Source organism: Chrysemys picta, chromosome 13, assembly GCF_011386835.1.
Source record: "Chrysemys picta bellii isolate R12L10 chromosome 13, ASM1138683v2, whole genome shotgun sequence".
NCBI lineage: Eukaryota > Metazoa > Chordata > Testudines > Emydidae > Chrysemys > Chrysemys picta.
The window spans coordinates 39,715,348-39,742,120 of record NC_088803.1 but is presented as its reverse complement, the minus strand read 5'-3'; the positions used below and the strand labels follow the sequence as shown (position 1 = coordinate 39,742,120).

The window sequence follows — 26,773 nt, the reverse complement described above, 5'->3', positions numbered from 1 at the left end:
GTCTGGCATTCAAAGTCAGGCTGAAACTTTGTGCTCTCAAGTAAAACAGGGATGTTAGTGGGGAGACACGCTGGCTTGAAAAGCATCCTTGGGTTACTGTTCCACTCCCAACATAAAACAGGAGAGCTCTCCCTCAGCAGTACACAGGGCTCCACTTAATTTGCAGACATTTACAAGCAGAGAGCATGCACACAGTTGTAATATGTGCATATATTATAACTTCATCCTTACAAGAGAACAAGGAATAGCTGTTTAAAAGTGAGAAGAGGATTACAGCACAAGAACGAAGCTGATCCAAGCTGCAGTCTGAGCTCGGCTTTATGCAATTACACTAGTGTGACTGCATAGTCTTTGACACTGGTGTTTCTCACACGTAGTTTTAAGGAGTTACTGGGAATGGCATCTCCAGGCAGCTTTACTTAAATTATATTCAAATACAGAGCAGAGGAATGTGTACAACCACCACTCTAATAACAGATGCTGATCTAAGGGTAATCAAAAGGCCTGAAGCTTCTCATTAAAAAGTCTCAAAGCACCTAGAGTACCTGGAGATGTCATATTTACATCTGCAGCAATCCTTGTTGTACAGACTGCTGTAGCGTGTAGTCCCATCCTGAAGAACAAATTTAGCAAATCAATCCACAGCTGGTAAACTGTTGTAGAAACAATTACAGTGCTTTAGAGATCTTTAATGTTGTAGGTTGCACATCATAGAGTTTACTGATATGACCCAAACTCAGTTGAACATCTATGAGCAAGCCGATGTGTAGTGAAAATGCATTTTATTTTATAGCAGACAGCTAGTTATTGACCTGAAAGCAAGTTTTCTGCACCAGTGGAAATATTCTTAACATTTTCTATTAGTGTGAGAAATCACAAAATAATCAGTAGGAGGTGAAATCCTGTTGATAACCCAAGGGTCTAAATTTGTTAGTGACTAAATCATCTCTACCTCCATGATAAAACAGGAAGTGGAAAGACACACATCCATTCTTTAAAAAAATTTTATTGTTGCAACTAAAATGAGAACTGAAAACTTGTATGGGAAATTGAAAAACTGTACAGTTACTGAAAACTGTGAGGTCGTTGCAGCGCCTTACACAAAAGACAAGATACCTGAAAATGTATTATACCAAAACATTTAGCTTTTGTTTTTTATTTTTTTTTTATATTTTTTTAAAAAAGTTTATTCTATGGCAATCTGTAAAAAAGAAAGACCTGATGAGTAAATATTTGCTTAAGGCATATAGCAGAGCAGCTAATTTTCTAACAATTTTAACATGGATATTTGTCCATTTTTCCAAGAACAGGTTAATCAATACACCCACTTTGAAACACTACTGTATATACACACACCCAAACTACTACAGACATATACAGGACATCAAAACAAAATGCTTACAGTTTAGCATTATAAGCCTTATACACACACCTCACGGCTTACAGAGCATTCCACTGTATGTTCCCACTACTGTACAAGGCCTCCTTGACTTTAAACAGATGAAAGCCAAGTAGCGAAGTTAGCTGGGAGAAAGGGGCATGTTAGCTAGAGTGGCTCTCTCTCTCTCTCTGTATAGCAAAATGTTTCTAAGTTTTTCTTTGTGGAAAAGGTTGCAACTACAGTACAACTGTGGATTCTAAAGAGGGATGCTATGCTTTCATCAACCCCAACGTTTACATTTGTCCAAAGAGAGAGAAATACAGCAAGTCCCATTCTGTTTATGGGCCACTCGTTTATCTCACCAGTCTGTTTCTAGAGATCAATTAGGGCTCAATGGCACAAAACACTCACTTGAAACCTTGCTTTATTGGTGACCTTTCCAAAAGCAGAGTTTCCCCAAGTGCAAGTTTCTGAAGGCAGCATAGCAAGTCATTCTGAAATTGTTGAGAGATTTGTTGCCAAAATTGACTGGAGGTGAGGTGTGAATATGGCTTAATACACACTTTGGAATGTTTGTATGATACTTACTCAGCTGAAATGAACTATGCTAAACAACTGGTGGGTTACACTGAGTATGCAGAAATTCAATAGAAAATCGTGCCAAATATTAGGCAAGTACATGTTACCTGATAAACACCAAATCAATGTATCGCTGAATGAAGACACTTTCAGCAACATCCTTTGAACCACAGCCACTTAAATGATCAGATCATGCAAATATTATCTGGGCACATCAGTAAGCAGAAGTATAAGTTTTTTCATCTTTCAAGCACATGGTATTTAATCAGGACACTAAAAGACTTTACATGCATTCTAATACAAAGGGGGTACAAATGTTGCCCTACAATAATATTCTACCAGATGATGGAGAGAATAATGGAGACAAAGCAATCACATACTGTATCTTAAATACACAAATGATCCATTATATATTATATCATTTTCTATACTCAATTTTTCATGTTTCCAATAATATACTAAATACTGACTGCTTACAATATTCCCCCTTTCAAGTACTGGTCTGACCAACAGTCTCACAGGTAAAATTTTAATTCCCAGTACTACCTGAGGATTTATTTATTATTGTACTTTTGAGAAGCCCTTGATGCAAGCTTAACAGTTAAAAAACCCCAAAACAAATAAAAACAACCCTTCCACCCCAAGTCAACACCTTATGGGTTTAAGGAAAGAGCAGGAGCTACTGGCAGCTTTGAAAAAAATAAATATGGAGTGAAAGGACTGTTACACAATATACTCCATAAAGATGTTTACACTGAGAACGGTGGTTAAGTGCTATACAACTAGAATGCATTTAAAAAGCACTGATTAGTAACACTTTCAGATTAGTTATCATGGTTTAGTTATAACCACTACCGCTTTAAGTAGCGAATTTGCTTCCAATCTCTGCCCTATGAGCAAAGATTTTCTCTATTATTGTTTAAAATGTATGAATTTCGTACTCATGAAAGGAAAAGACTAACAGCATTGATGAGAATTAGGTTTAGTGCAATGCAAGCTTCCAGTCACAGCTCTGCTAATGCACTCCTAACACTATTCAAGTCCTAGGCCTCTCTTGAGTAGGCACAACCAACTGAGCCAAGTTGTATCACCGTTGTTTTGTCCTAATTTTTACTCTACACCACCCAGCTTTTCTCACTTTGAGCTAGGATAGGAACAATCACATCTGCAGAGCTGCAAGGCCTCAGGCACTTATGCCCCTCTACCCCAGTAATCATTTAACATAATTTCAAACCAAACCAAAGTCAATATTGAAATCTTTACTTTAAAAAAAAAAAAAAAAGAAGAAGATTACACAATCGCTTGCATCATGATAAGCCAACTGGTATGTTCAAAGACCAATATGTCTTCTGTTGATCTTTTAAGTTTGTTAAGGAAGCTGCCATGGCATTAATTGCTCTGGATATACTGAAATGCTTTCCAAATCATTTCTCACATCACCCTTGAGTATGCTCCTCCTCCCTCTGGTTTGTGCACAAAGCACATCACTCCTTACAAGGCAGATTTAGAGTGAAACTGCATTTTTACATTCCAAATGATGAAGTTTAAAAACTGGTCCTTCTAAACGCCAGCTGAATAGCTGTAAAATGCTGGTGGACAGATTTTGGTTGAATTTCCCTTCCTGCTTCCCTCCTCCCCCACATCCCAGAATATAAAGGTAAAAACAACTTTACAGAGATTGGTACAATGTAAGTAGGCATAGGTGCAAGTAGAGTGCAACAAAAAAAGTCAATGGGGAAATACAATTTTTCCCTCTTAAACAATGTTTGACATGTTGGGATACCCTGAGCAAATGCAGAAGCCTGTTTTTATAAAGATATGTAAAACAAGAAGCTAGTTAAGAACAGTTATGCCATGATTAAATGCATCAATACCACAGGCACTGCCCACAACTCAGTCTTTAATAGATGAAGTGAGACAAAAAGAGCCCTCCCCCTTCCAAAAAGTTTACATTCTTCAGATATGTGGATTCTCTCTCTTTTTGGGAACTCAGTAATAATATAAATCATGTATTTGGTTACAACACTTGGAGAGTACAAGCAAGTTTCACTTGTGCCTAGTTTCTTTCTGAAGTAACACAAAGAAAAAGAACTGGCTTTTAAAAAAGGCTAAAAACAACAATGTGTTGTAATTCTATTATTCCATAAAAAATAAAAAAAAGAAAAGAAAAAAAAAAAAGACTTATTTGGCATTTTCTCTGCTTACTCCTGAATATTTTAAGGCCCTGAGATTAGAATATTATGTTCTTGGGACCACAGGGCTAAATTAAACCCTAGTGCATCAATTCTCTCTTTAAGCCCTAACCAAAAGTTCCAGCCTTTCAACCTAAGGTATATTTCCACTGAGACAAGGCTCAGATGCCTCAAATAGATTTCTTTCATAGAAGCGGATTACACACTGGTCAAATTGTTGTTGTTCTCTGCATACTCTATCTTGCTGACATGTCCATCAATGAAAACATACCCTGTAACAGAGGTAAGCTCCTGCTGTGAGGACAGTGAACATGCAGATATTCACCAGAAATGGCTTCCAAGTTGTCATCATGTTCTCATCGTCCTCTTCTATGTTTTCTGACTTCACTGGCTCTTCTTTGTGAGGTGAGGCACACAGATTTTCACCAACAGTCCTCCTCCTCAGTTCAGTGTCTTGACTAGTGCTGAGGGATGAAGAAATAAATATTCAGTATAGAATTCTTCCCCTTGAGAGGGGAAGGTGTGCGGACACTGAGGCCCAATCCAGAGACACCTCACGGACACTTAGGGTACGTCTACACTACCCGCTGGATCAACCGGTAGTGATCGATCCCCAATCGCTCAGTCGGGGACTCTGGAACTCCAGCTCGGTGAGAGGCGGAAGTGGAGTCGACGGGGGAGCAGCGGCCGTCGATCCCGCGCCGTGAGGACACGGAGTAAGTGATTCTAAGTCGATCTAAGATACGTCGACTTCAGCTACGCTGTTCTCGTAGCTGAAGTTGCGTATCTTAGATCGACCCCTACCCCCCCGGAGTGTGACCAGGCCTTACAGATGAAACTGTAGATCAGTTGTCACCAGGAGATTTGATACCTGATGCACAAGATGTATCCTTTTAAAGATTATAGTTAGGGCTTTCAATTAGGAGGTTTAAGCTGATATTTATTGCCCTGATCAGCTGGGTGTTGCTAGCAAACAAGTTGCTTCTTATCCCATGTTGATTACCATATCCCTGATGGTACTCAAGCATCTACCCAGTTCAGATTCTCCACTTCAAGGCCAGACATCCGGCAATCATCCTTACAAACAGGAATTCCGGACAGTGAATATATTCAAAACTATTCTGTGCCCATAAAAACACACAAACACTAATTGCACCAAAATGCTGAATGTGTTATCACCAAAGCATGCGCAATTGTTGGAGCAAGACAGTAGGGATTGAGCTGTGTATAATTATACACAGAACACATCCCTAAATTAAGAGATTAAGGCTGCAAAGTCAAGCACTCAAAAGTAAAGAAATGCCAGAATTAAGTTTGCTTGTGTAACCTTAATTTAGCCCCTTGTGTGTACGCATTAGGATAGAGTATAATTACAAGATCACATACTATTTTTCTATACCCTTAAAGTTGTTTTAATTATATATTTAATTTTGTGCTTGTTTCCTAGATTTTTTTTTTTTTTTTAAAAGGCAACTAAAAACAACCAGAAATTCCATCCTGTGGCATCACACTGACTCCCACGTGGGTCATCAGCAGGGGATGCTACTGAGAAAGCATGTCCTTTTATAAATAAAAATAATGATAAAAAATATTATGGAGACCAGCTTAAGGTGAGGGAAAAAACTACTGAACGTGCCTCATTTCATGTCAATTCAGGGTCACTCCCCAGCCAGTTTCACAAGGCTCAAGGCACTAAGTTTCCCAGCTTTATTTGCCAAAGAGTATCTCCAGAACTTTGTAGGAAATGTTGAAAGTTAGATGCTCCTGTTCCTAGTATTCCCTTGCAAAATTGGGTGTGTCGCAGGTGTGATCTTTTGTTTCATTTGCCTGAGATAGCCTTGGAATTCTCCCCTCAACTGTTCTCCTGGTGACTTCTGATGTCCCCTTGCCCTTTCCTCCCAGAAGGGATTTTTAGTTGGCTATCTTGGACAAAGACTGCCATAAATAGTTTTTAATGTACTGGATATTGATCTAAGGATTGTTACAGTAGAATCTATTGTAACATAACATACTATACTTCAGATTTGTGAAACAGCAGTGACATCTAGTGGTTAAACACAAACAACCCTTATTCTCCCCCCCCAGTTATAGGTTTATTCTTTAGGCCAAATGCTTTAGTCTAGCTAGGCTGAAAGGGAGAATAAATTCTCTGCTGAAAAGTTTTTTTTTTTTTTTTTAATTATCATAATTGATCTGTCCTGTAGTAGAAAGCAAAAATAGTTCCCCAGCATGAAAGATACATATGACAAGAGAACTGTAGATTTAAAAAAAGGATGAACTGCATCTTTAAGGCAAACAGGTGCTTTGATAGTGAATGAAAATTGTCCATTCCTATGTTCTAACATCAGGACTGAACTGACTTAAAAGGACATTTTCAAATGTTGCAGGATATATCTGATAAAGTATGTAGAGTACCAGATACCTGCACTGATTGGTGTGGTAGAAGCTAGCTGGCTTAACTTCAAGCTGAAGGCCTGACAATCCACCTAACGTGTAAAAGAGCCGTGTATAACCAAACCCCTTATGCACCTGCATGTGAGGCTAAACCATACAGTCATTGTGCCGCCTCCATCTTTCATCACAGCCTAGCAAGAGCTGTCAGGTGGCTCTTGTATCCTTTTCACATCTCATCTAAACAAGCATGTGGGCCTTTGGAAATAAAGGGCTAGAATCCTATTCTAGGAGTGCTGTTACACAAAAGCGTCAAGTTCTGTCCAACACGCTTTCTGGGTGGTGCTAAGTGGCTCAAACAAGGGAACTTTCTACATACAGCTGTGAATCTACAGCAGATTTCCTGGAACAGTCAAAAACATCAACGCAAACAACTTGACTGAATTACCTGTCTGTACCCAGCTGCACAGATGTGCCATCAGGTACCATCTCCTCCACAGCGCTGACTGTACATCTGATCTCTTCCTCTACCCCCTGGTGGTTAGGAAAAAACTCGGTGTGTTCGTGCATCCGCCCGTTGTGCATTTCTGACGTTCGCTTTGGTGGCCTCGGGGGTGGGGGAGTATGTTCTGGTGGAGGCTCCAGGTCTTCATTGGAAAGCTCTTTCCACTGCTCCTACACAGAAGAAAGTGCCTATTAAGCTCTGCTATATTATAATATTTTATATTAAAACCACTGTAATTCTAACATTAACATGGCAGAGGCTTTACACATTAGTCATTGTTTTACTTTCAGGGTCACTGTTCAGATGCATTCACCTCTCCCATCCCACCAACTAAACAGTATGCCCACAGCCCAACCACACATATGGGAAACATTAACTGGAGATTTAATTTAGTGCTTCACCCACATGAAAAACTATTTAAGTAGCAACATGAATCCCATTTTGTGCTATAGTATTATTTAGCAATAACTTAAACATGCATACTTCAAAGGAGACAACGCTGGAAGAATCTACAGCATGTTGGAAAATTGTTAAGGGCCTAAATAGAAGACTTAGCAAAACAGCATCATGAGGCTCACACTGCAATGGATATTTCCCAACTGTTTCCCATAGGTTCACAAGAAGGAGAATTTTCCAGGTGACAGTAGCTATTGTGGGCTATTTGTACTTGTACAAACACATCAACATGTGTAAGACAATGCATTCGATCCAAGAGCATTGTGCACTAAAGAATGTAAGTTATTGTACAATGCTCATGCCAAGGATAGAATGAATCATTAAAGTACATACAGCCCTCTTAACCTTATTCAGCTATGCTAACTTCCCTCATAACATTTGTCTGGCTACATGCAATTATGAGATTTGTGGATCTTAATCTACTCTACAACTGATATTGTTGTATGCTGTACTGTAGCTGCGTCGGTTCCAGAATATGAGAGACACAAGGTAGGGGATGTAATATATTTTATTAGCCCAACTCACCCACCTTCTCTCTGTACAAATGATATGCATTCAATGCTCACCTGCACCGAAGCATCTCCCATAATAAATTTTGCTCCTTCAATAACAGCCAAGTAAGAGAAACGAAGTTGATCTGCTGTCTGTATAAGCCCCATTCTGTACTTTCTCATTTCTAAGAGAACTTGCTTAATGTCCACAGAAGAAGGATCTTTCCTTTTGTCCATCTGAAGGTAAAGATTTGAAATTTGCTTTACACAGATACCCACTCTAATGTGTTTCAACACGACTCATTTGTTGCATAGGCTTCAAACTGTTCCCATGTTAACGGGTATGGGGATGAAGGTAACATGTGGGACCTTCTATCAGGCCTTCGCTGCTTAAAAATAAAGATACAGTTTTATCTCAGGATAACTAATGCACGTGAGCTATCCCCAAAGTACAAAACAGGCACTTTAGTTTTACCTCAAGGTAAATTAGGCAAGGACCACTTTTCTTAGTAGGGAAGACAAAGCCTAACTTTGCGAGTCACTCCAGCTGGAACCAGTGATAGTTTCTTTCATACTCCCACAATGGCCCATTCAAAGCTCAGTTTGCTTTAGCTTTAAAATGAAAATATATTACCGAAGACAAAAGTAAAAGTTGAGTAAGAGACAAATGTCTCAGAGGAATGTGTGTCACTATACCACAATTCATGAAAGGTGCCATGGCTTGCACAGGCTTCAAATAAGGAATTCCCAGAAGTAACTACACAAAGTTGTAACTCACTCCTTATTCCCATCTAGAGTAAGTGGTTCTTACCAGTAGAAGACATGTATCAACCAAACAAAAAGTTCCCGATCTTCCAATTCCTGCACTGCAATGCACCACAATGGGTCCGTGCTCAGGACTCAGTGAGCCAGACTCTCTCACTTTGAACAGGAAGTTGAGGAACGAAGCAGGAGATTCTGGGACTCCAAAGTCAGGCCATGTGGTATAGTGAAAGTGCAGAATTTCTCTAGTTTCTTGTGCCTGTAAAATATAATGTTTCCAAGCTATAAGAATCTCGAGATACGATTTAAAGAGTATTCAAGCACAGCTAGTGTCTGCAATAATATACTAACCAGAGGAAGAATACCACTCATCACATGTTCATATTCCTAGTAAGTGACCAATTTTCCTAGTATATTCCATTCAAAGGGATTTCCAAGATCAGTCTTGATACTACAAATATACACATTTACTTTCTACAATTCCTAAGGAAAGGGGCAGGATTTCACTTGTACTGCCCCATATCGAATTCATGCCACGCTGCTTTCTCTTTTCAAATCTTACCTTGAAAAGGATTCCTTTTACATTTACGATGGACTAAACCCTACTCGCCATTTATTGCTGTATCCTTCCAGTCTCCATTCTTTAATCGTTCAGCAAGAATACTTGCTTGCTCATTTGCTGCTTTCCTTTAATCTAACCCAATCCATTTTCCTATGACGTTTTCCCATTCTGCGTTTAAGAGCGGCTGAACCAAATGTCTAAGGACCTATATAATTTACAAATAATTCTCTCACCATAAAAGCCTTGTGATGTTTTGAAAGGACACTAGATAAAACTAAATTATACAGAGTAATTTTAACGTTTATAGCTCAGATGTTCATTTTATCCCCATATAAAATGGGCACTCCAGCCTTCCAGTAGATGGGCTGGCTGAACTCTTTGGAAAATGAGGTACCTCAATTTGCAAGAGCAGCTCAGACTTGTCCAAAGCAGGGACCTTATATTAGCACAGGTTTTTTCTTCACAACCAACCACCTCTACTAAGCTGAAAGCAATCTCAGAAGTGTGAAGACTGATGCTCACAGCCTCCTGAAATCTTGAACCAAACCTTCTGAAGTTTGTCTGCTGCAGACACTGTAACCTGGGATGTTTTTCTGACAACTGCCGAGTTCTTGCTAGTCTAGTTTGGCTAGTGAAATTTGTACCTGACAATGGTCCTATTTTCAGCTTCCTGGCAAGAGGGAGCATAGAAGCAAGGTGCTAAATCTTTAAGAGAGATTAGAGATATTCGGTGAGGTGGAGAAGTATTTTCTCCCAATAACAGGCAGTACTAAGGTTTTAAAAAGCTAACTGAAAAGGCAAACTGGAAAGAGCAAAGTAGAACTGAAATTAGCAGGTCACTAAAATGTATTTGGCGTTCACTACCTGTCCACACGCACCTGCTCCAACACAGGTTCGGGATGCTCTGTGGACTTTGATTTTAACTAGATGCAGATGTTCGTTTTGATTAGACGTGCTCACTGCAGCCGCCCCTTTAGCCAATCTCCTGCAGCATAGTTTCAGTGCTCTGCCCCTCCCTCTGCTCTGAAGGAGTCTGCTAGGACTCCTCTCTGCTGTATTTATCCATGTGTGCAGTGTATTCCCAGCATTGCTTTGCACGGTTTCCCACTGCCCCCATTGTAACGTTTTATTTTGTCACCGCCAAAAATAAACGGTTACAGAGGGTCCCCTTTTAGCAACTAAGGGCTTGAGCCTCAGTGGGGCTCCATGTGGGCACAGAGTTCCACCTGCGCACAGCTCATTGCAGGATCAGGGACTAATGCTGCTGGGTGTCGATTTAGCGGGTCTAGTGAGGACCTGCTAAATTGATGGCAGAGCACTCTCTGGTCGACCCCGGTACTCCACCTCTCCAAGAAGAGTAAGGTAAGTCAACCAGAGAGCGTCTCCTGTTGACGCAGAGCAGTGAAGACACCAGGGTAAATCGATCTAAGCTACACCGACTCCAGCTACGTTACTCATGTAGCTGGAGTAGCATAACTTAGATCGATTTAACCTGGTAGTGAAGACAAGCCCTGGGTGAGGAAGACTGCTGAATCCCTTGCTGAAGGTTTTCAGTGTGAAAAGGTGAAGATATAAGTCAGCGTGGGAAGGACGATAAGGAGACAAATTCCAAGAGAAGGTCTATTTTCAGAAGATGGTTTTTAAAAAGCTCCATGTATACATTCATTAGCAAATTGGTAATGGTGGAGTGTTTGGAAGAGTAATTATTTCAGACAGTCCTGTACAGAGGTACTGGACTTTTACACAGTGATGTTATACAGGTAACACTGCCCTAACATTCCACATTGAAACTAAGTCTAGGTGTATACTTGCAGCTGCGAGTTCATACACTGCATGTTCCCCTAGCATGGGTATAAACAGCAGTGTAGATCGTGAGGCACTGCTTAGATGAACAGAGTGAAGACACTCCAAAACCTCTACAGGGCTCTACCCTCCCAGAGCAGAGCCTCCTATCTACACTGCTGTCTGTCGCGGAGTAGTGGCCCACTGCCTCCCTGCGGGCAGAGCCTTTCTGCAAAGCAATGAAAGAGTCTAGCGGTGGGAAAAGGCTCTGGCAGCTCCCTGCTGTCTCTCCCCGGCCAGCCTCTTTCACGGCCACATATATACACACCACAGTTTGGAGGCAGCCTGCTTTTCATTGCAGTGTGTAACTACACATACCCGAAAAGTAGCTGTCACTGTAGAGAAGATAATGCTGAAGACTTCACAATGTAATATCCATTCATTCAAATTATGTTTTGAATTACAACAGTTAACCTTATAAAGGTTAATACATATTGATTCTTTACACCCTGGAGTTTAACTTCTATGTTGTTGGGGAAAATCAAAGGCTGAAAAGTGTTTATCCCCCCAATCAGTACAGTCTAGAGCAAACTGCATTGGCATTCACAGACCAGAGCAATGCTAACACATTGAGAACCTCCTAAGTCACTGATGGGCATGTTACCCAATTTCAGCATCCAGTCTCTGTACTCTGAGCCTTTACAAACCAGGATGAGGAAATACAGCTCACTGATGGGGAATTCAAGGACAACACTATTTGACTGGTATGCGTTCCATACTTACGGTAAGGTTTTCCAATTCTAGCTGTCGTACTGTGTAATAGGATTTTATATCTTCAGAAATCAAGGTTAACTTCAAGTCTGTATCCTCAAAGAGCATTTCTTTCTCCTCTTTCTGTGGCCAGTACTGGGCACATTTTATCTAAAAAAGCAAACAGAAGACAAGCACTAGTCACTTGGGTCTATGTTAAAGGTGAGGAAAGAGGAGTGTTCCTTAATCCAGCATTTTTTAAGTGGTTATTAATTACATATATTAATGTGGCACTAAGGAGTCCTGAGGTCTAGTATATTGCAATAAATTCAAACATGTATTTCTAAAAAGAAAGGCTAGTTCTTGCAGGAGGGCCTCCTGCTTCCTGTACATTATGCAAGTACTACCTCAGCACATTTTGGTATCTTTCACACAAAGGCCCAGAGGCTGACCCTCACTGCACCCCTGGAAAATTCCCAGAGCACAACGGTGGCTTAGGGTGGATGTAGCCCTTCTACTCATCCCCTGGGGCACAGGGGTGTGCAAAGGGACTGTGCAAAGCTGCTGTAAGTCAGAACAGCCCCCCTGGAATCTAGTAAAAAGCACCCCAATATTTTTATTTGGACCCTGCATCAGTAGTCCATATAGTATGAAAAGATCAATTGGATCCTATACATTTAAAAGCTTGGAGGCTCAGAAGAACTTCAGAGATCATGATTTTAGGCAGTTTCACTTTGCAACCAACAGGCATATAAGATGAAGTTGGACTGTACATCTCAAGGGAGGATATTACTATAAGAAAATAAGAGTTAATAAAAGATAGCACAATGTAAGTGTGAAAGCTTATTTATAGAATCCATAATATTCTACATATAGAAAATTACAGCATTACTAATTTGGAAGTTAAAATGTCAGATGAGATTTTGGGGTATCCATTCACTCCCCACAAAAGGAAAAAAGTCTTGAGACCATTGTGATCCTAAATGGCATAGTTTAAAAGTTATAAAACTTTAATTGAGCTAAAAAAGGAGTCTGCAAATAATTCCTGTACCTAGCTTCTGACTGTACATAGTAATTTTCTCAGTAATAATTTTCCAGGAAACCGAAGGTCTGCACCAATAAACTGTTGACATGCTAGAAACTTAAATGAGTCAGCCAAAAATACAAGTAGTGCATTTTGCTCTGTACAAAGGGGAAATGACACTAAGGGATCTTGTTAGCAGTATACATAAAGTCTGCAACCATGTCTCTGACCTCTAGACCTATGTGGATATTATGAATATTGACAACTAAACTGCTACTTTTCAGAATTTAACACAGCTCCTCGGAAACAGGATTTTGATCAGTGTTCCAAATCTATGTTTGCAGAGGAAATAGATTACTGCACATGGCTAATGCTTCTTATATTAAATTATAAATAAAGTGGCCTTAATTTGGAATGGAACAAAGTTGAAATAAGAAAACGGTTATTACATAGTTTATTACCAATGAAAAGTAAATTATGATGGGATGGTAATAAAATGCGAGAGAGCTGTCGTGTGTGTAACGGGAGATGGGACGAAAAGAGGATTTTGCCTCTCAGGGAAGTTAGACAACATTTTACAAATGGCATTTTATTTGTAGACGGTGAAGGAATCTCAGGACAAATTATCAAGGCCTACAATGCTTCCAACACTGGTTAAATACTGAGTGGGATGACAATATGAAGCAAGGATATATTACAATCTTCTGCAATTTTTTAAAATTAAATCTTAGAAGAGAGCAGTTAGCTTCATGTCTAATTTCTGCACCAAATGGCTCTGCAAACAACATTTTGTGGCGTTCCACTGAAAATCTCTCACTGATATTTGTTGAGAAGTATTAGCCCTCTGCCCTAAGGGATCTTGATAATTCTTTGCTTTGTTCAAAGTAAAGGGGGTGGGGGGGGAGGGAAGGGAAGAGAGAGAGTGTGAGTGTGAGTGGTTGGAGAAGGAAGGACGATTAAAACAGAATTACTGCAAATCCCCATTGAAGGTTACAATTCACTATTTCCTTTACTAAAAAAACAAAAAACTAAAATCAAGGCCAGAGTTAGAACACAGCTCACTACACAACTGTTTTCCTGATGCCCAGGAATTCTTTCCTGGTTATGCAAGTGTACAACACTAGATCCCCATTAGTGGACACAACATGTCCACTTACCCTCCTCTGAAATGACCTAACAGTCAGCGAAGGAACTAAAAAGAAAAATCTCAGTGTACAGTTCTATTCAATCTTCAATTACCTTTTAACCAAATCTGCTCCATTGGCAGACCCACTACTGTGATCACAGTATGGCAGCTTCCATTAACAAGCAAACTATGGTAACTTCTCCTGAGCCCATGGCTGCAGAACAAGTCCTGCGCCTAGGGCTGGATGTCCCCCCACCACCTGCCATGGAGCTAAGCACCCCTTCCGCTCACTCATGCAGTGGATGAGAAGTGGTAAGAGCTATTAATAGAGCCTGTGCCCCCACCTGCTTACCAGAAGGGATGAACCCTTTTACACCACAGGAGGACAAGTGGCCAATACGTACAGAGATGGTTGGTGGATTTCCAGATATTTCTGGTGATTATTCCCTGTGTCTAACTCCCCTCATTCCCTGTCCCAAGCTACGGGGAAATGTAGGTAAGTAGGGGACAGGAGTGAATTGATTAGCACAGGAAATATGCAGATCAGAAGGAGTGGAGCAGGAGAATTTGAAAGAAGCCTGGAAATAAGTTATCTATCACCACCCTGATCAGTTTCTTTATACATTGCTCTTCTTTCTGTATATTTTGTCTGCCTTTAGATTGAGACTGTAGATTAATTTACTGCCCCAAAGATCTTACAACTATTTTTAAGGCCCCTGGATAGTGCCAAAGTAATGTAAAGGGTCTTAATATAAATGGGAATCAGGGCCCCAGTCTCCAGCCATTAACAAAAAGAGGAACTACACAAACATCTAGACTAGCAGGACTGAAGAGAAAAAACAAGTTAGTTTTCCTGTATGGAAAACTCCAGTTGCACTCAGCCCTTAGTTTAGCTGAATTCAGAAGAAATTACAATCCGTTATTCTGAACTGGATAATTTCCACATATCCCTCAGAGTTAACCAAGATCCATTTTCAGATACTCAGCTTCTGAATCTTAGATATGCTTTGTTGGACAAAATTCTGTACATGCATCTTTCTGCTACCATTATGTTTTGGTTATTTATTTGTTTTTAAATACACACAGCTAAAAAACACTCATATACTTACTGATCCTTTTTCCATCACTCTGTTGAGCATGACAACACCACGGCTTTTCTGTTCCCAAACCATCTCCCAAAAGTGACCACAAGTATTTGGCAGAGGACCCTGCAAAGACAGAGAATCTTCTAAAGTAAGCAACATTTTCTGTGGAAATAGATTAGAGCACTGTACCCTAACTTTACAGCCTAATGCATGCAAGTAACTTCTCATTTTAAGTGTCTGAAATGCAATACAATAACTTTTAAGTTCCATTTTTCAACTATGAAGTCACCAGCTTAAGTTTCCCCACAGAAAATAGGAAGAGTATTTGCAAGAAGGGAACTGGGAGTGAAAAAACAAAGAATTTGCTCAGAAAGGGCAAAAAAGGAATCTAATGGGGGAAATAATCTCACTCTGACCCAGTCAACAGGATTTAAGAGTAAGTAGTTTGCAGAACTGGGGCCACCGTGATTGACAGTAAATACATATTACAGGTAATAAAGAACTTGCTAGTAATAATGTGCCAAAGTTACTGACTGAGGCCTGGCAAACAATGATCGGTCAAAATAATGAGCCAACTATTTTGGACTGCTCAAACACTATACAAAATTTATTAGTCTTCTTTAATAGCTCCTCTATCAATTGTTCTTTAAGGGGTAGTCCTCTTCATTAGATCCCAAAGCTATCTACTTTCAAAGCACCTTCTCTTATGTGTCAAGATTTTCCTTTACCCCTAATCTCTCTGTTAGTTAATCTATATAGTGGGGAGATATACCACCACCACCACACATCCTCTTAGGTTGTTGGTTTTTTGTTTGTTTTTTGATAACCTAGACTAACAAAATTGTGCAGCTGTGATTTCTCACATGGCTCAAAGACAAAATAATGTGGCATGGTCCTTGAAAAGAATAACTAGATTCTCAGTGGCCTCATTTTAAACCGATTAAAGAAATACTGGGTTAGAACCGATATAAGCTATCAGCTAAGTGTACCTCTTACTTCCTTGCCCTGAATAATAAAACAAGTAGATCTGTATCCACAATTGTTTTTCCTCATTTCCTAGGACATCACAGATCCTAACTCATGTTTTCTAAAAAAAGTTTACTTCTGTACTACAGATTGGTGCTGATTTTCTGTAAACAAGATGCTCTTGACTTCTGCTAAAAAATATTAATCCCAGTTTACCGTCATCTAATAAGCATAGTGGGTTTTTTTTTTTTGTTTTTAAAAAACACACAAACATTACAGACAACTGTTCCCAGGGAACTGAACCATAAATCTCATTGCCTAAACAACATTAAGGCAAACAAGAATTCTGGCACAGGCTTAGAGTTAGCAACTAACAAGTCATGCTAGCAAGGTATAATTCAGTCTGATTACATACAAAGATGCAGAAGTTTAGATTCACAGGAAATGTAACTCAATCGTGCTATTTTTTATATTAAAAAACTCTCTCAAATCTGTTTTTCTACACCTTTTCCTGCCTTTCTATTTTTAAACGAAACTTACAAGAGAAAATAGCTCCCAACAGCCTGACCTGACGAAGGTTTAAACTAGAAGGTGAGACTCCTCACTACTTCTAAATAGTACATTGGTGATATAGCCTACTCAGTGGATAAACTACACACTTTTAAATCTCAGCTAATGGAGAACTACATTGCTGTGTTGAGGCAGCTATATTAAAAGTTATAGGAAGGATCTTTTACTAGAGTCACATGTCCAGGAATGTGCTGCTATTTGAGGACTGAGGATTTTAATAGTCCTTAAAAGTATAACTATATTTTATAACTATGAGTATACAGATGACAAAAGGAAAAGCCTTTGTGTATCTTTATACAGTTTCAGTCCAATTCAGTTTAACAGTCATGGACTGCTTCATATCAACTGTGTTTACAATACACAGTGAAATCCTTGGTATTCAGATCTGCATTATTTTCTATACGTGTGATGCTGTCTTAATGGGTGAAATTCACAGAGCCAGCACTGATAATAGGGCTTAATTGAACTTCTGCATAGATTTTTGCGCTGGCCTATGCTCAGAGGTAAATTTCATCCATTCAACTATATTTAGACTCTTTCAACATTGGCAAGGATTATGTAAGTAACATTCTATAGATTCCACGGTCTTCAACAATATTTACCATGCCAGCTGCTTCAACTAATTTAGATTGTTCAAAACACCATGAATTTTAAACAAACACATGATGATTGTCTGTTCTGTTCATTCCCCTGTGAAGCACCTGGCTTTAGCCACTGTCAGAAGACAGGATACTGGCTAGATGGACCTTTGGTCTGACACAGTATGGCCATACTTATGATATCCTCCTGCAAATATAGTACTAATAAAGGTTTGCACCACTGGCAGAACGTCCCTCTCTACACTGTTCTTTAGCTTGTAATTTTCCAGTTTAATCGGTGAAACATTCATTTAAAAAAGAAATACAAAAAGGATAGCCTGTATATGCAGGATGCAATTTCAAATATAAATATTGCAAAACCAGAATATTAACTGGTACTACACCTAAGAATACAGGCATTTACAGTTAATATTCCTTGTAATAGTGTTGGGTAAAGGAGCATGACAAGTTATCCAAAGGGATGGCAAACTGGCAAATACAGCCTAAATGTCAAACTCTTGATGAAAGGATTTAGAAAGAGAATGGTCAGAGCACCTGACTTCTCATTTCCTAATGAATGAGGATATCTCAAGTATTTGCATAAAAAACAGAAATTAGTTTGAGGTGTAATAACGGTGGTGGAGTCTTAAATTGTGACGAATTTCTGAACTCTCAAGTTAAAACAATAACTAAAGTAATGTGAAGTTAATTTGTGAGATTTTGTGAATGTGTGCTTACTGTCTGATTTATTAGAAACATGGACATGTTACTATGTGGATTTTGGATTTGAGATACAAGTTTCATTTCCTGCCAAACTCCACTTACCCTGATGTTTCAGATGTCCCTAAAGAGATCTGGATAATCAGGATTTACCACTAGCTGGGTTTAGAGTCCAACAGACTTAAGTTTGACATCTAAAGGATGCTGTCTCTCAAGTGGCGAGACAGATGCACTATTATCTAACGAAAGAGCCTTCATTTAATCCAAAGGCAGATCTGGAAACTGTACTGAGGCAATGTCTAGGAAAACAGGTCAGGCCAAATCCTGGTCCCATTAAAGTCAATAGTGAAATTCCAATAGACCAGTGGAGCCAAAATTTTACTTGTATTTAAAAATGTTACACTGCACACTACTTTCCTAGTGTGGATGGGGATAAAAAGTTACAGACTAAAAATACAAGAAAGTCAGAATGAACTATTAGAGCCAGTGCTGATATGCAGTTCAAGTGACAAAACACTATTTGCAAAAAATCATGTTTAACAAAAACTCTAGGAGGTGTTAGTTTGAGAAAGAATCACTTTACCCTATCAATCAGCTATTTTGCAGGGTTTTTTTTCCAGTAGTTACCTGAGTAAGGATGTAGCTCCTTTGGGCCTCTTCCATTTTTATCAAGCTGGCATTGATATAGTCATTGTCACCTTTGGTTAGCTTAATTCGACTGTGGTCAACTGTAGCACAGACAATCAATCAGAAAACACAGGTTAATGCCTTCATGCATATGGACAATTTCATCAAATGCTAGGACCAAAAATGTAACTTTCTAAAAGAACAAAAAGTGAAATAGTAACAATAAAGGATTGTTTCTGAATGAAAAGTTCTTTGTACTTGCTGTACTGGGAACAGACAATAATTAGTACTATTTTATTGTTGTAACACAATTAGGGCCCAATTAAAAAAAAGTTGTGAAGTGTGGAGTATTTTGCACATGCAATATTCACAACTGTATGTGCAAACTGGATAATTATGCACACAGATTTATATATCAAGCTACTGCTTGTACATGCAATTAGCATGTACAAACTAATTACACAACTGTATGCATGTTTTTGCAGGTCTTTGTGAAAATCAGTTCCTTAAAATCTGGATAAAAGATAAATTTGAACAAAGTTGCCTGTATTAGGATAATCACCAAATGGAAACCTTAACCTCTCCTTATAGGTCCTACATTCTGAAATTTTCCCTAATCTATCTACCCCACCTACTGAACAAAAATTACTTGACGCTTATTTTACTGCACTTCTGTTTGTTCCAAAGCTTGCAGTATTTATGATTCCCCCAATGCATAAGAATTTCCACATTTTACAGGAAAACCAAATGTATTGGAAGCAATACCATCTAAAGTAAAACAAAATCAACAACTGTCAGCAAGAAAAAAATAAGACTCCTGAAACTGATCAGTAAGCAAAGCTATGTGCAACATTTTAGTTCCTATTGAATTTCTTGAAAGGCTCAACCGAATTTTAGCCATTATCTGGAAATATCTGTTCAGCTGCAATATGTACAGGAATCCTACGATTGCAGCATACACCGCTACTGTTCTTTACGTGTCTTCTAAGCAGTGTTAACTACTTATGCTAAACAACCTGTTCCACCTCGTATGTAGCTGTGACACAGAATACATTTCCCAGACCTGAAAAAGAGCTCTGTGTAGCTCAAAAGCTTGTCTCTCTCACCAACAGAAGCTGGTCCAATAAAATATATTGCCTCACCCACCTTGTCTCGCAAAACAGAGGACATAATTAATATACACTTGGGATGAGGGGAAAGAAGTCACAAAGGTGCATCATGATTAGGGTTTTTGGTTTATTGGGTTCATTATAATTTAATTTTTTCAGGATTTATTTTATCATTTGAATTTTGTAAATGTCCAAGTTGGAGTTTTTGGGGGCCTTCTATACATTACTCAAAACAGTATATACTATAAGGAGTAATCTCTTTGCAATGTTCCCTAGTGTATTTTAATATAGTACTCTTTCAAACTAAATATACTAAAGTGTACTAGGGAACCTCTAATGAACACCAGCAGGACCAATTATTGTGCAAGAAATTAGTGCGCTTTTATATTTACACCCATGTAATCCACATTACCATCTGCGTACAAGTATCCATTTCTGGTGTTTATCCAATAAACGCTGATTGCATTTTTTGTATTAGGGTGTTTTCTCAGTGTTTATCAGTTAAGACTGAAAATCAGAAGCCCTAATCATGACCCACTCTGTGCAGGGAGAAGAGACTTAGAGGGCTGAATATCTGTTAATGAAACTTTATATATTAGGAAAACAAGGAGACCAGAGTTTCTGAAGTGACTAAGTTAAAAGCTAGCTTGGCTGGTTTCTTTGCTTCCTTTTCTCCCTCTCAAACTAACTTCCAATTATATTGTTTTGGCAAGATTCTTCCCGTCTCTGTATAGCTACAAACATCCTATATTAACTGGTAGCATGCTATACACATACTATATTACACACATGTATTTACAGTAATGGAGAGGATAACTGTACATTTAATATCGATAGCAGATTTGTGCTATCCTACCTATTCTTTTCTGTCCCCAGGGATTTGACCATGAGACAACTGCTTTCCCGCAAAGACTTCTGTCCATGAATACTGCAGCTACTGCATACTGCCGAAGTGTAATCCCATAACATACCATACTATGGTGTGTTGTGATATATCTTATGTCATTAAGCATATTAATGACAAGATTTCAGTCATGGATGTGTAGCCAGCCATTCAAAATATACAAACAAATGCCTTCTGGAGACAAATTCTTAGAGGTCAGGAGACTGTTACAAATAATTGTGAAGAAAGGATACTTACAGGGGCTGACATCTCTGTACCTGTTTCGGTTTTTGTTTCTGGGATGTTTGGCCACTTTACATGGAAAGTCACTGGCTTCATGCCTGATATCCTAGAACAAAAGAAATGAAGAAATTTAAACCTGCCAGCAGTTTGCAAGAAAAACTTACAGTTCAGTGTGTCTGTGAGGGAGGGGTTGTTGATTTTATTTTATTTTGTAGTCACCTGCAAGTGTCTGCTTATCATGGCATTTTAATTTGCTTGAGGGTTTTGGACAGCAACTGTTTAGAACAAATGTTTTCAGTTTTAGATTAAATACTGAGGTAAGATTATTTCTTGGAGCGCAAGACACTGACTCATTGTTGGCTATGCTAATATGCTATCAGCTTTTCACAAAGGAAGTACTGCAACACTTTGTCTAAAAGCACAATGTCTAACATATTTTACCTGATGTACAGAACTGTAAAGAATATGGCATTACATAAATATTTCCACTAAGTTATTCATCGCATTCAGCTACACATTAAAGAGTTCACTAAGAAAGCTGGTTAGAAATGGCTCTCTGTAACAATCCATCTGTCATTTAGTATTCTACACATCACCATTTCATAAGTCTGTATTAACAGCCCAAAACTGCAGTCATGTCTAGTTAAGTTAATTTGGATCCTTATCTTGAGTCATCAGCAAGCTGTTCTGGAGCTGCAAATGACAAAAGGGGTTCTTTGTACTCCGTGCATACTCTACGTAAAAGCAAGGATGCCATTCCCCAAGCTAATGCTGACAGAACCATCCAGCTCTTCCTCCAGCCTTTTTTCAGATGCGTCTAACAGCTCAAGCCTCTGAGAGAAACTCAGAACAAATAAAGAAGCAAAATACTGCCCAACTTAAACATAAACCCTTATTTATAGAAATCGGGCAGACATGGATATTGTATGCTGCACAAGAGTACAACCTGTATGAATGTTGTTACCAGGACCGTGGTAGATTTCTCTACTCCCCCCCCCCCACCACGCTGGAACAAAATCTGAATGAAAACTGCAGGAAATGCACTCACTGCAGAATTCAGATTTAGCTATTACAATGAAATTTAAGGAGTCCCAACACAGACATCTTTTATGTGTGTAAAATGTATAGTTTAGCATGGCTCAAAAGCCATCCAAAAATACTAAAGATATTAGGGCAAATTCATCCCTTTCCAGTAGGGTTGAGTTTGAGACACTGATTATTTGGTTAATCAAATTAAACTAAATTTTACGTTAAGAAATTTACATTTTTAGGATCATATCCTCAGCTGGTTAAACTGGTGTAGCTCCCTCACATCAGCAGAGTAAACATCAATTTATGCCAGCTGAGGATCTGACCCTTCGAATTTGGACCAAATCAGACTGGTACTCTATGATTTTGCAGAGAAGTAACCTTAGGTATACAGAGAAGTGCTAAATCATAGGAATGTTTTTGTCCAAAGTGGCCTGCCAACTGCAAGCATTCAATTCCTTCCCCTCCTTTCCTACTCCTCCCCATAGATTTAGCAGCAATCTTGGAGTATGCTGTACAGACTATATTGCGTGATGAGTTATATTTTACAACTACTTGCCCCAAATTAGTACAGTAATCTGAAATAGCTCCCTGCTGAATAGGCCTTGACATCAGCTGCTATCTTTTTATAACTTAACACATGGCTGCCTATACTTCTGATGGAGAATGTAGGCTGTCAGTATGGTGAATGTAGTCTCAACTTCAACAGTACAACATCCCAGGAACATGAAGCCCCTGCAACTTACAAACCTCTATTCATAAACTGGTCATTTTTTATTTTAGTGTTTTTGCTACCATGCCCAAATTCAAGTATCAAGACCAAAAAGGGAATGGCAAAAAAAAGGTTTTCTAAATCTACTCCCCACAGAGTAGTGTAAAGAAAAAGACAAGGTCCATATGCAAAGAAATCAACATGTAATGTAAGCAAAAAAAAGAAATCTATATGGTTTTATTAATTCAATCCAATATATAAAGCAGAGGCACTAACCTGCCTTGTGCCACTGTAAGCCAATAATGGCTCCTAAGGATCTAAACTGCTAACATCAGCTCCTTTTACATTTTACAGAAGAATTACAATGATGCTTCAGTCACAGAAAGGAACTTTAATAACTGATAAACGATACTCCAAGAGCTCATTGCCACAAATACCACTGAAGCCAAGTGTTCAATAAGGTTAAAAAGTGTTAGACATTGATATAGACTATAAGAATATTCATAAATATAGGAAAAAATCCTACACAAACAACAAAGCTGCTGCCGCACGTTGCGGGTCGAAGTTTGTTGCCGACAAACAGCAGCTACACTGCGTGCCTTTTAGTGGCACGGCTGTAGTGGCACAGCGGTGTCATTAAAAGGTGCATAATGAAGACAAAGCCTTAATATAGGCAGTGATCTCTTTTCAATCCCCAAGGTAGGAAAATATGCTAAATTTGCATTGCCTTAAGAAAGAATACGATCATAGGAAAGTTAGGTCAAACAGATGAGTTTGCTATTTAGATCTGAAGGCAGGAAGTTAGTAGGCGCTCTTGTTTTGCCTGATTGGGTATGTCTATACCCCTGGCTGGCCCACGCCAGCTGACTCAGACTCATGGGTCTCAGGCTTAAGGGCTGTTTAACTGCAGCGCAGATATTTGGGTTCAGGCTGCAGCCCAAATGTCTACACCGTAATTAAAAGGCCCTTAAGCCTGAGCCAGCGGGGTTGGGTCTGCCGCACATGTCTAACTGCAGTGTAGACATACCTGTTGTGGTAAATCACTGTCACAGAGGGGGATACTTTCTCAGGTAGCTCGAGAAACCCCTGGAGAGCTTTCAAAGTCTGTCCTTACTTCGAACTGGATTCTACACTAACTGGGGAGCCAGTGCAGTGAATGGAGCACCGCAGTGAAGTGTTCATAGGGACCTGTGATGCTAATTGTTGTCCTAAAAAAACCCTCAATTAGTCCATGGGGCCTTCATTCTAAATATAGAAAATTGCATAAAATAGTCAATCTTGAAAGTCATGAATGCATGGATCTCAGGAGCTAAGCTATATTTCTGAAAGAGGAGCCCTCATCTGACATGTGTCTGATGGTAGTGGGTGGTGGTTCTTTTTGTTTTTTTGCAATGGTAGCTTTTTGTGCAGCCAATGGTAATGAGAAGTCCCACAGAACATGAAGTGACTTAATCAGATGCCCTCAGTGGAGGGCATTATTAAAAGCAAAAGGCCCTCTGCTGGCATAAAATTGTCCATTCTGGGGTTTCTTGCACCTTCCTCTGAAGCTTCTGGTATTGGCCACTGTCAGAGACCAGTTACCAGATTGGTAATTTCAAAACGTGTCAGTCCTATAGTAGTATAATCTACGTAGGAAGCCATAGTAAAAGAAAAAGGTACTCTCATTCAAAAATTCACATGCAAATGTCATGTCAGAGTGACTCAAAGTCAATGTCAGTATAATAAATGAAAGGCTTTGATAAGGATAATTAACACTTTCTTGAATTACATTCATATGGTGCCTCTACAGTGTGACTATCATTTATAAGGGAAGCATAACACAATTTAAAATGTCATGCATTATAAAACTTAAGGAGAATTAGAACTGAAAGTCAGTTTTCTGAAGTTAAATCTTCTGGTTTTGAGTATGACTCATTTGATAGCACTCACCTCATGGGTTTAAGTCCTGTACCCACCACAGATATTTCAGGGCAGTAACTTGTAGCTTGGGAAGAGGAAGTCTGTTGAAATGCTGTACTTCAGATGAGACAAATCAATGTTTTTCTGCCCATTTCTGATCTAGATCTATCGTAATGATACAGGTAAAAGTTAAAGCTCTTTCTGTGCTTTTTAAGAGGGGAGAGCTGCTCTCAGCTATGTTAGGGGCCAAATGGGCCCCAGGACTTGGTAAGTGGAAAAGTCATTTAGAGTCAACTTTCCCCTTCCTCCTCAAGCTGAGCACACCTTGGTCAGATCAGTATTTCTGGCCCCCAATACCATAAGCAGCTTTACAAAATACCATAAAGCTATGTAGCCCCAAACATTGAACTAAGTCACTATGTATAACCAAGTTCTGCTTTTGCATTTTAGTTTGAGGCCAACTTCTATAGTGCCCTTCATCAGAATATATCAAGAGTGCTTTACATGCATCCTTATTTTATAGGCAGGAAACTGAGCCACAGAAAAATTAAGTTCCACATTCACATAGGGTCCTAGCTTCCACGGATTTCAAGTTAGGAGCCTACATACCTTTGTGGATCTGTCAGCAACCATTCAGGTACATTGTATTCATAATCACATGGTGAACATCACCTCCTTGCAAGCATTCATGTGTCAGTATTTACAACTCATTACCGTTTGAGAGGGGAGAAAGAAAGGCTTGATCCAAAGCCCACTGACTTCAATGGTCTGCATCTGACTGTAAGTCTGTAGATAGCTTGATTAATGGGTAAAATGAAAAATATATTTACCCATAAACCCTTAGGGAAAAGAATTTCGGTGTAGCATAGGATAAGAGGTCCTATGTTATATTGTTACTCACTGCCTGTCTATCTCTGGGGAACAGCAGTTGCCAAGACCCTATGACAGGGGTCGGCAGCCTCTGGCACGCGCCTCTCCAGGATGCTTACCCTGGCGGGCTGGGCCAGTTTGTTTACCTGCCGCGTCCGCAGGTTCGGCCGATCGTGGCTCCCACTGGCCGCAGTTCGCAGCTCCAGGCCAATGGGGGTGGCGGGAAGCCGCAGCCAGCACGTCCCTCGGCCTGCGCCGCTTACTGCAGCCCTCATTGGCCTGGAGCGGCGAACCGCGGGCCAGTGGGAGCCGTGATCGGCCAAACCTGCGGACACAGCAGGTAAACAAACTGGCCCGGCCTGTCAGGGTAAGCACCCTGGGTGAGCCGCGTGCCAGAGGTTGCCGACCCCTGCCCTATGATTGCAGCTACAGTGAACCATAGTCTGGTGTACACTAAAATAATCACATATTTAACATTTAAGGTTTCCTTAATGCTTTTAGTTATCAGCACAACACTAATCTTAAAATGAATGAATTTTACTTAAATAATCAATTTCCTAATCTCCATTTACTGATACAGGTGCTACGAAGAAGGGCGGCACAATAAAATAAGTCACAATTAGAAGTCAAGGGAAAGCTGCTGCTCTTTGGAATGTTCCTTTGCTAGGTGACTTCACACAATTACAAAGCTTTTCCCTCCTGAGACCACAAGAGAAACAAGTGTTGAGGGGTCCTGCAGAAACAAACAGCTGGATTAATTGAGGGAAAACCTTTTCAGGCTCAAAGGGAAAAGGCGGGATTTTGCAGAACTGAGCATCAGTGACCCTGGTCCTTCTCTAAAGAGAACACTGGTGAGCCAGAATATGAAGTGAATTATTCTGATAAAGCATTCAGGAACACACTGGATGAAACTGACATTCAACCAGTTGGGGCAACAGGAGAGGTTTCCCCCTTTCTATGCAGGCACCTGCCTAATAAACTTGTTAACCAGACTTCAATAGACCTGATGTAAAATTCTTTAGGGATGTTGTTTTGTACCACATATGCAAGCGGTTCATTCATTCATTTATAGCTATTAAGGGCAGAAGAAACCATTATGATCATCTAACCTGACCTGTATAAACACAGCTTATAAAATTCCACCCAGATTCATGAACTAAAGCCTGACAAGCTGTAGAAGTTGTACAATTGAATATAATGTTCATACCACTTTCTGGGACATTGGTTATGGAGATTTGCTTGTTCATACATCTGGGAACTAAGTAAGCCTGCGGGGGTGAACTTGCATTTCTCAAGAGGTCTGTGTAAGGCTGGCTGAGCAAGTGATTGCCCTATGAGGTTAAGAAATTGTAATCACAGACCTGCAACATGGTTTTCCTAGAAAGCCCCTTGCTGATTCAGTACTATGTGGGCAATTTGAAACAGGCTGTAGTGATGGAGTATAAGCAGCACTTCCATGTCTACAGTCAGTTGGCTGTGGT

The 26,773-nt window shown here is 39.6% G+C and overlaps 1 protein-coding gene across 5 annotated transcripts in view; it reads right to left on the bottom strand.

Annotated features, from left to right (window-relative positions):
* Positions 1 to 990: 990 nt before the first annotated feature.
* Positions 991 to 26,773, bottom strand: part of PTPN1 (protein tyrosine phosphatase non-receptor type 1) — a 58,233-nt gene continuing 32,450 nt past the window's right edge. For 2 of the 5 annotated variants that reach the window (XM_005286234.5, XM_065565979.1), the window contains exons 2-10: positions 24,453 to 24,587; positions 20,798 to 20,888; positions 18,548 to 18,648; positions 15,111 to 15,209; positions 11,885 to 12,022; positions 8,807 to 9,016; positions 8,071 to 8,232; positions 6,992 to 7,218; positions 991 to 4,616 (exon numbers count right to left, since the gene is read on the bottom strand). In XM_005286234.5, the coding sequence (XP_005286291.1) occupies positions 4,409 to 4,616; positions 6,992 to 7,218; positions 8,071 to 8,232; positions 8,807 to 9,016; positions 11,885 to 12,022; positions 15,111 to 15,209; positions 18,548 to 18,583 (1,080 nt within the window). In that variant the 5' untranslated portion in view covers positions 18,584 to 18,648; positions 20,798 to 20,888; positions 24,453 to 24,587 and the 3' untranslated portion in view covers positions 991 to 4,408. The remainder of the gene's footprint in view (positions 4,617 to 6,991; positions 7,219 to 8,070; positions 8,233 to 8,806; positions 9,017 to 11,884; positions 12,023 to 15,110; positions 15,210 to 18,547; positions 18,649 to 20,797; positions 20,889 to 24,452; positions 24,588 to 26,773) is intronic. The other 3 variants (XM_005286232.4, XM_005286233.4, XM_042858338.2) reach the window with 3 other exon arrangements.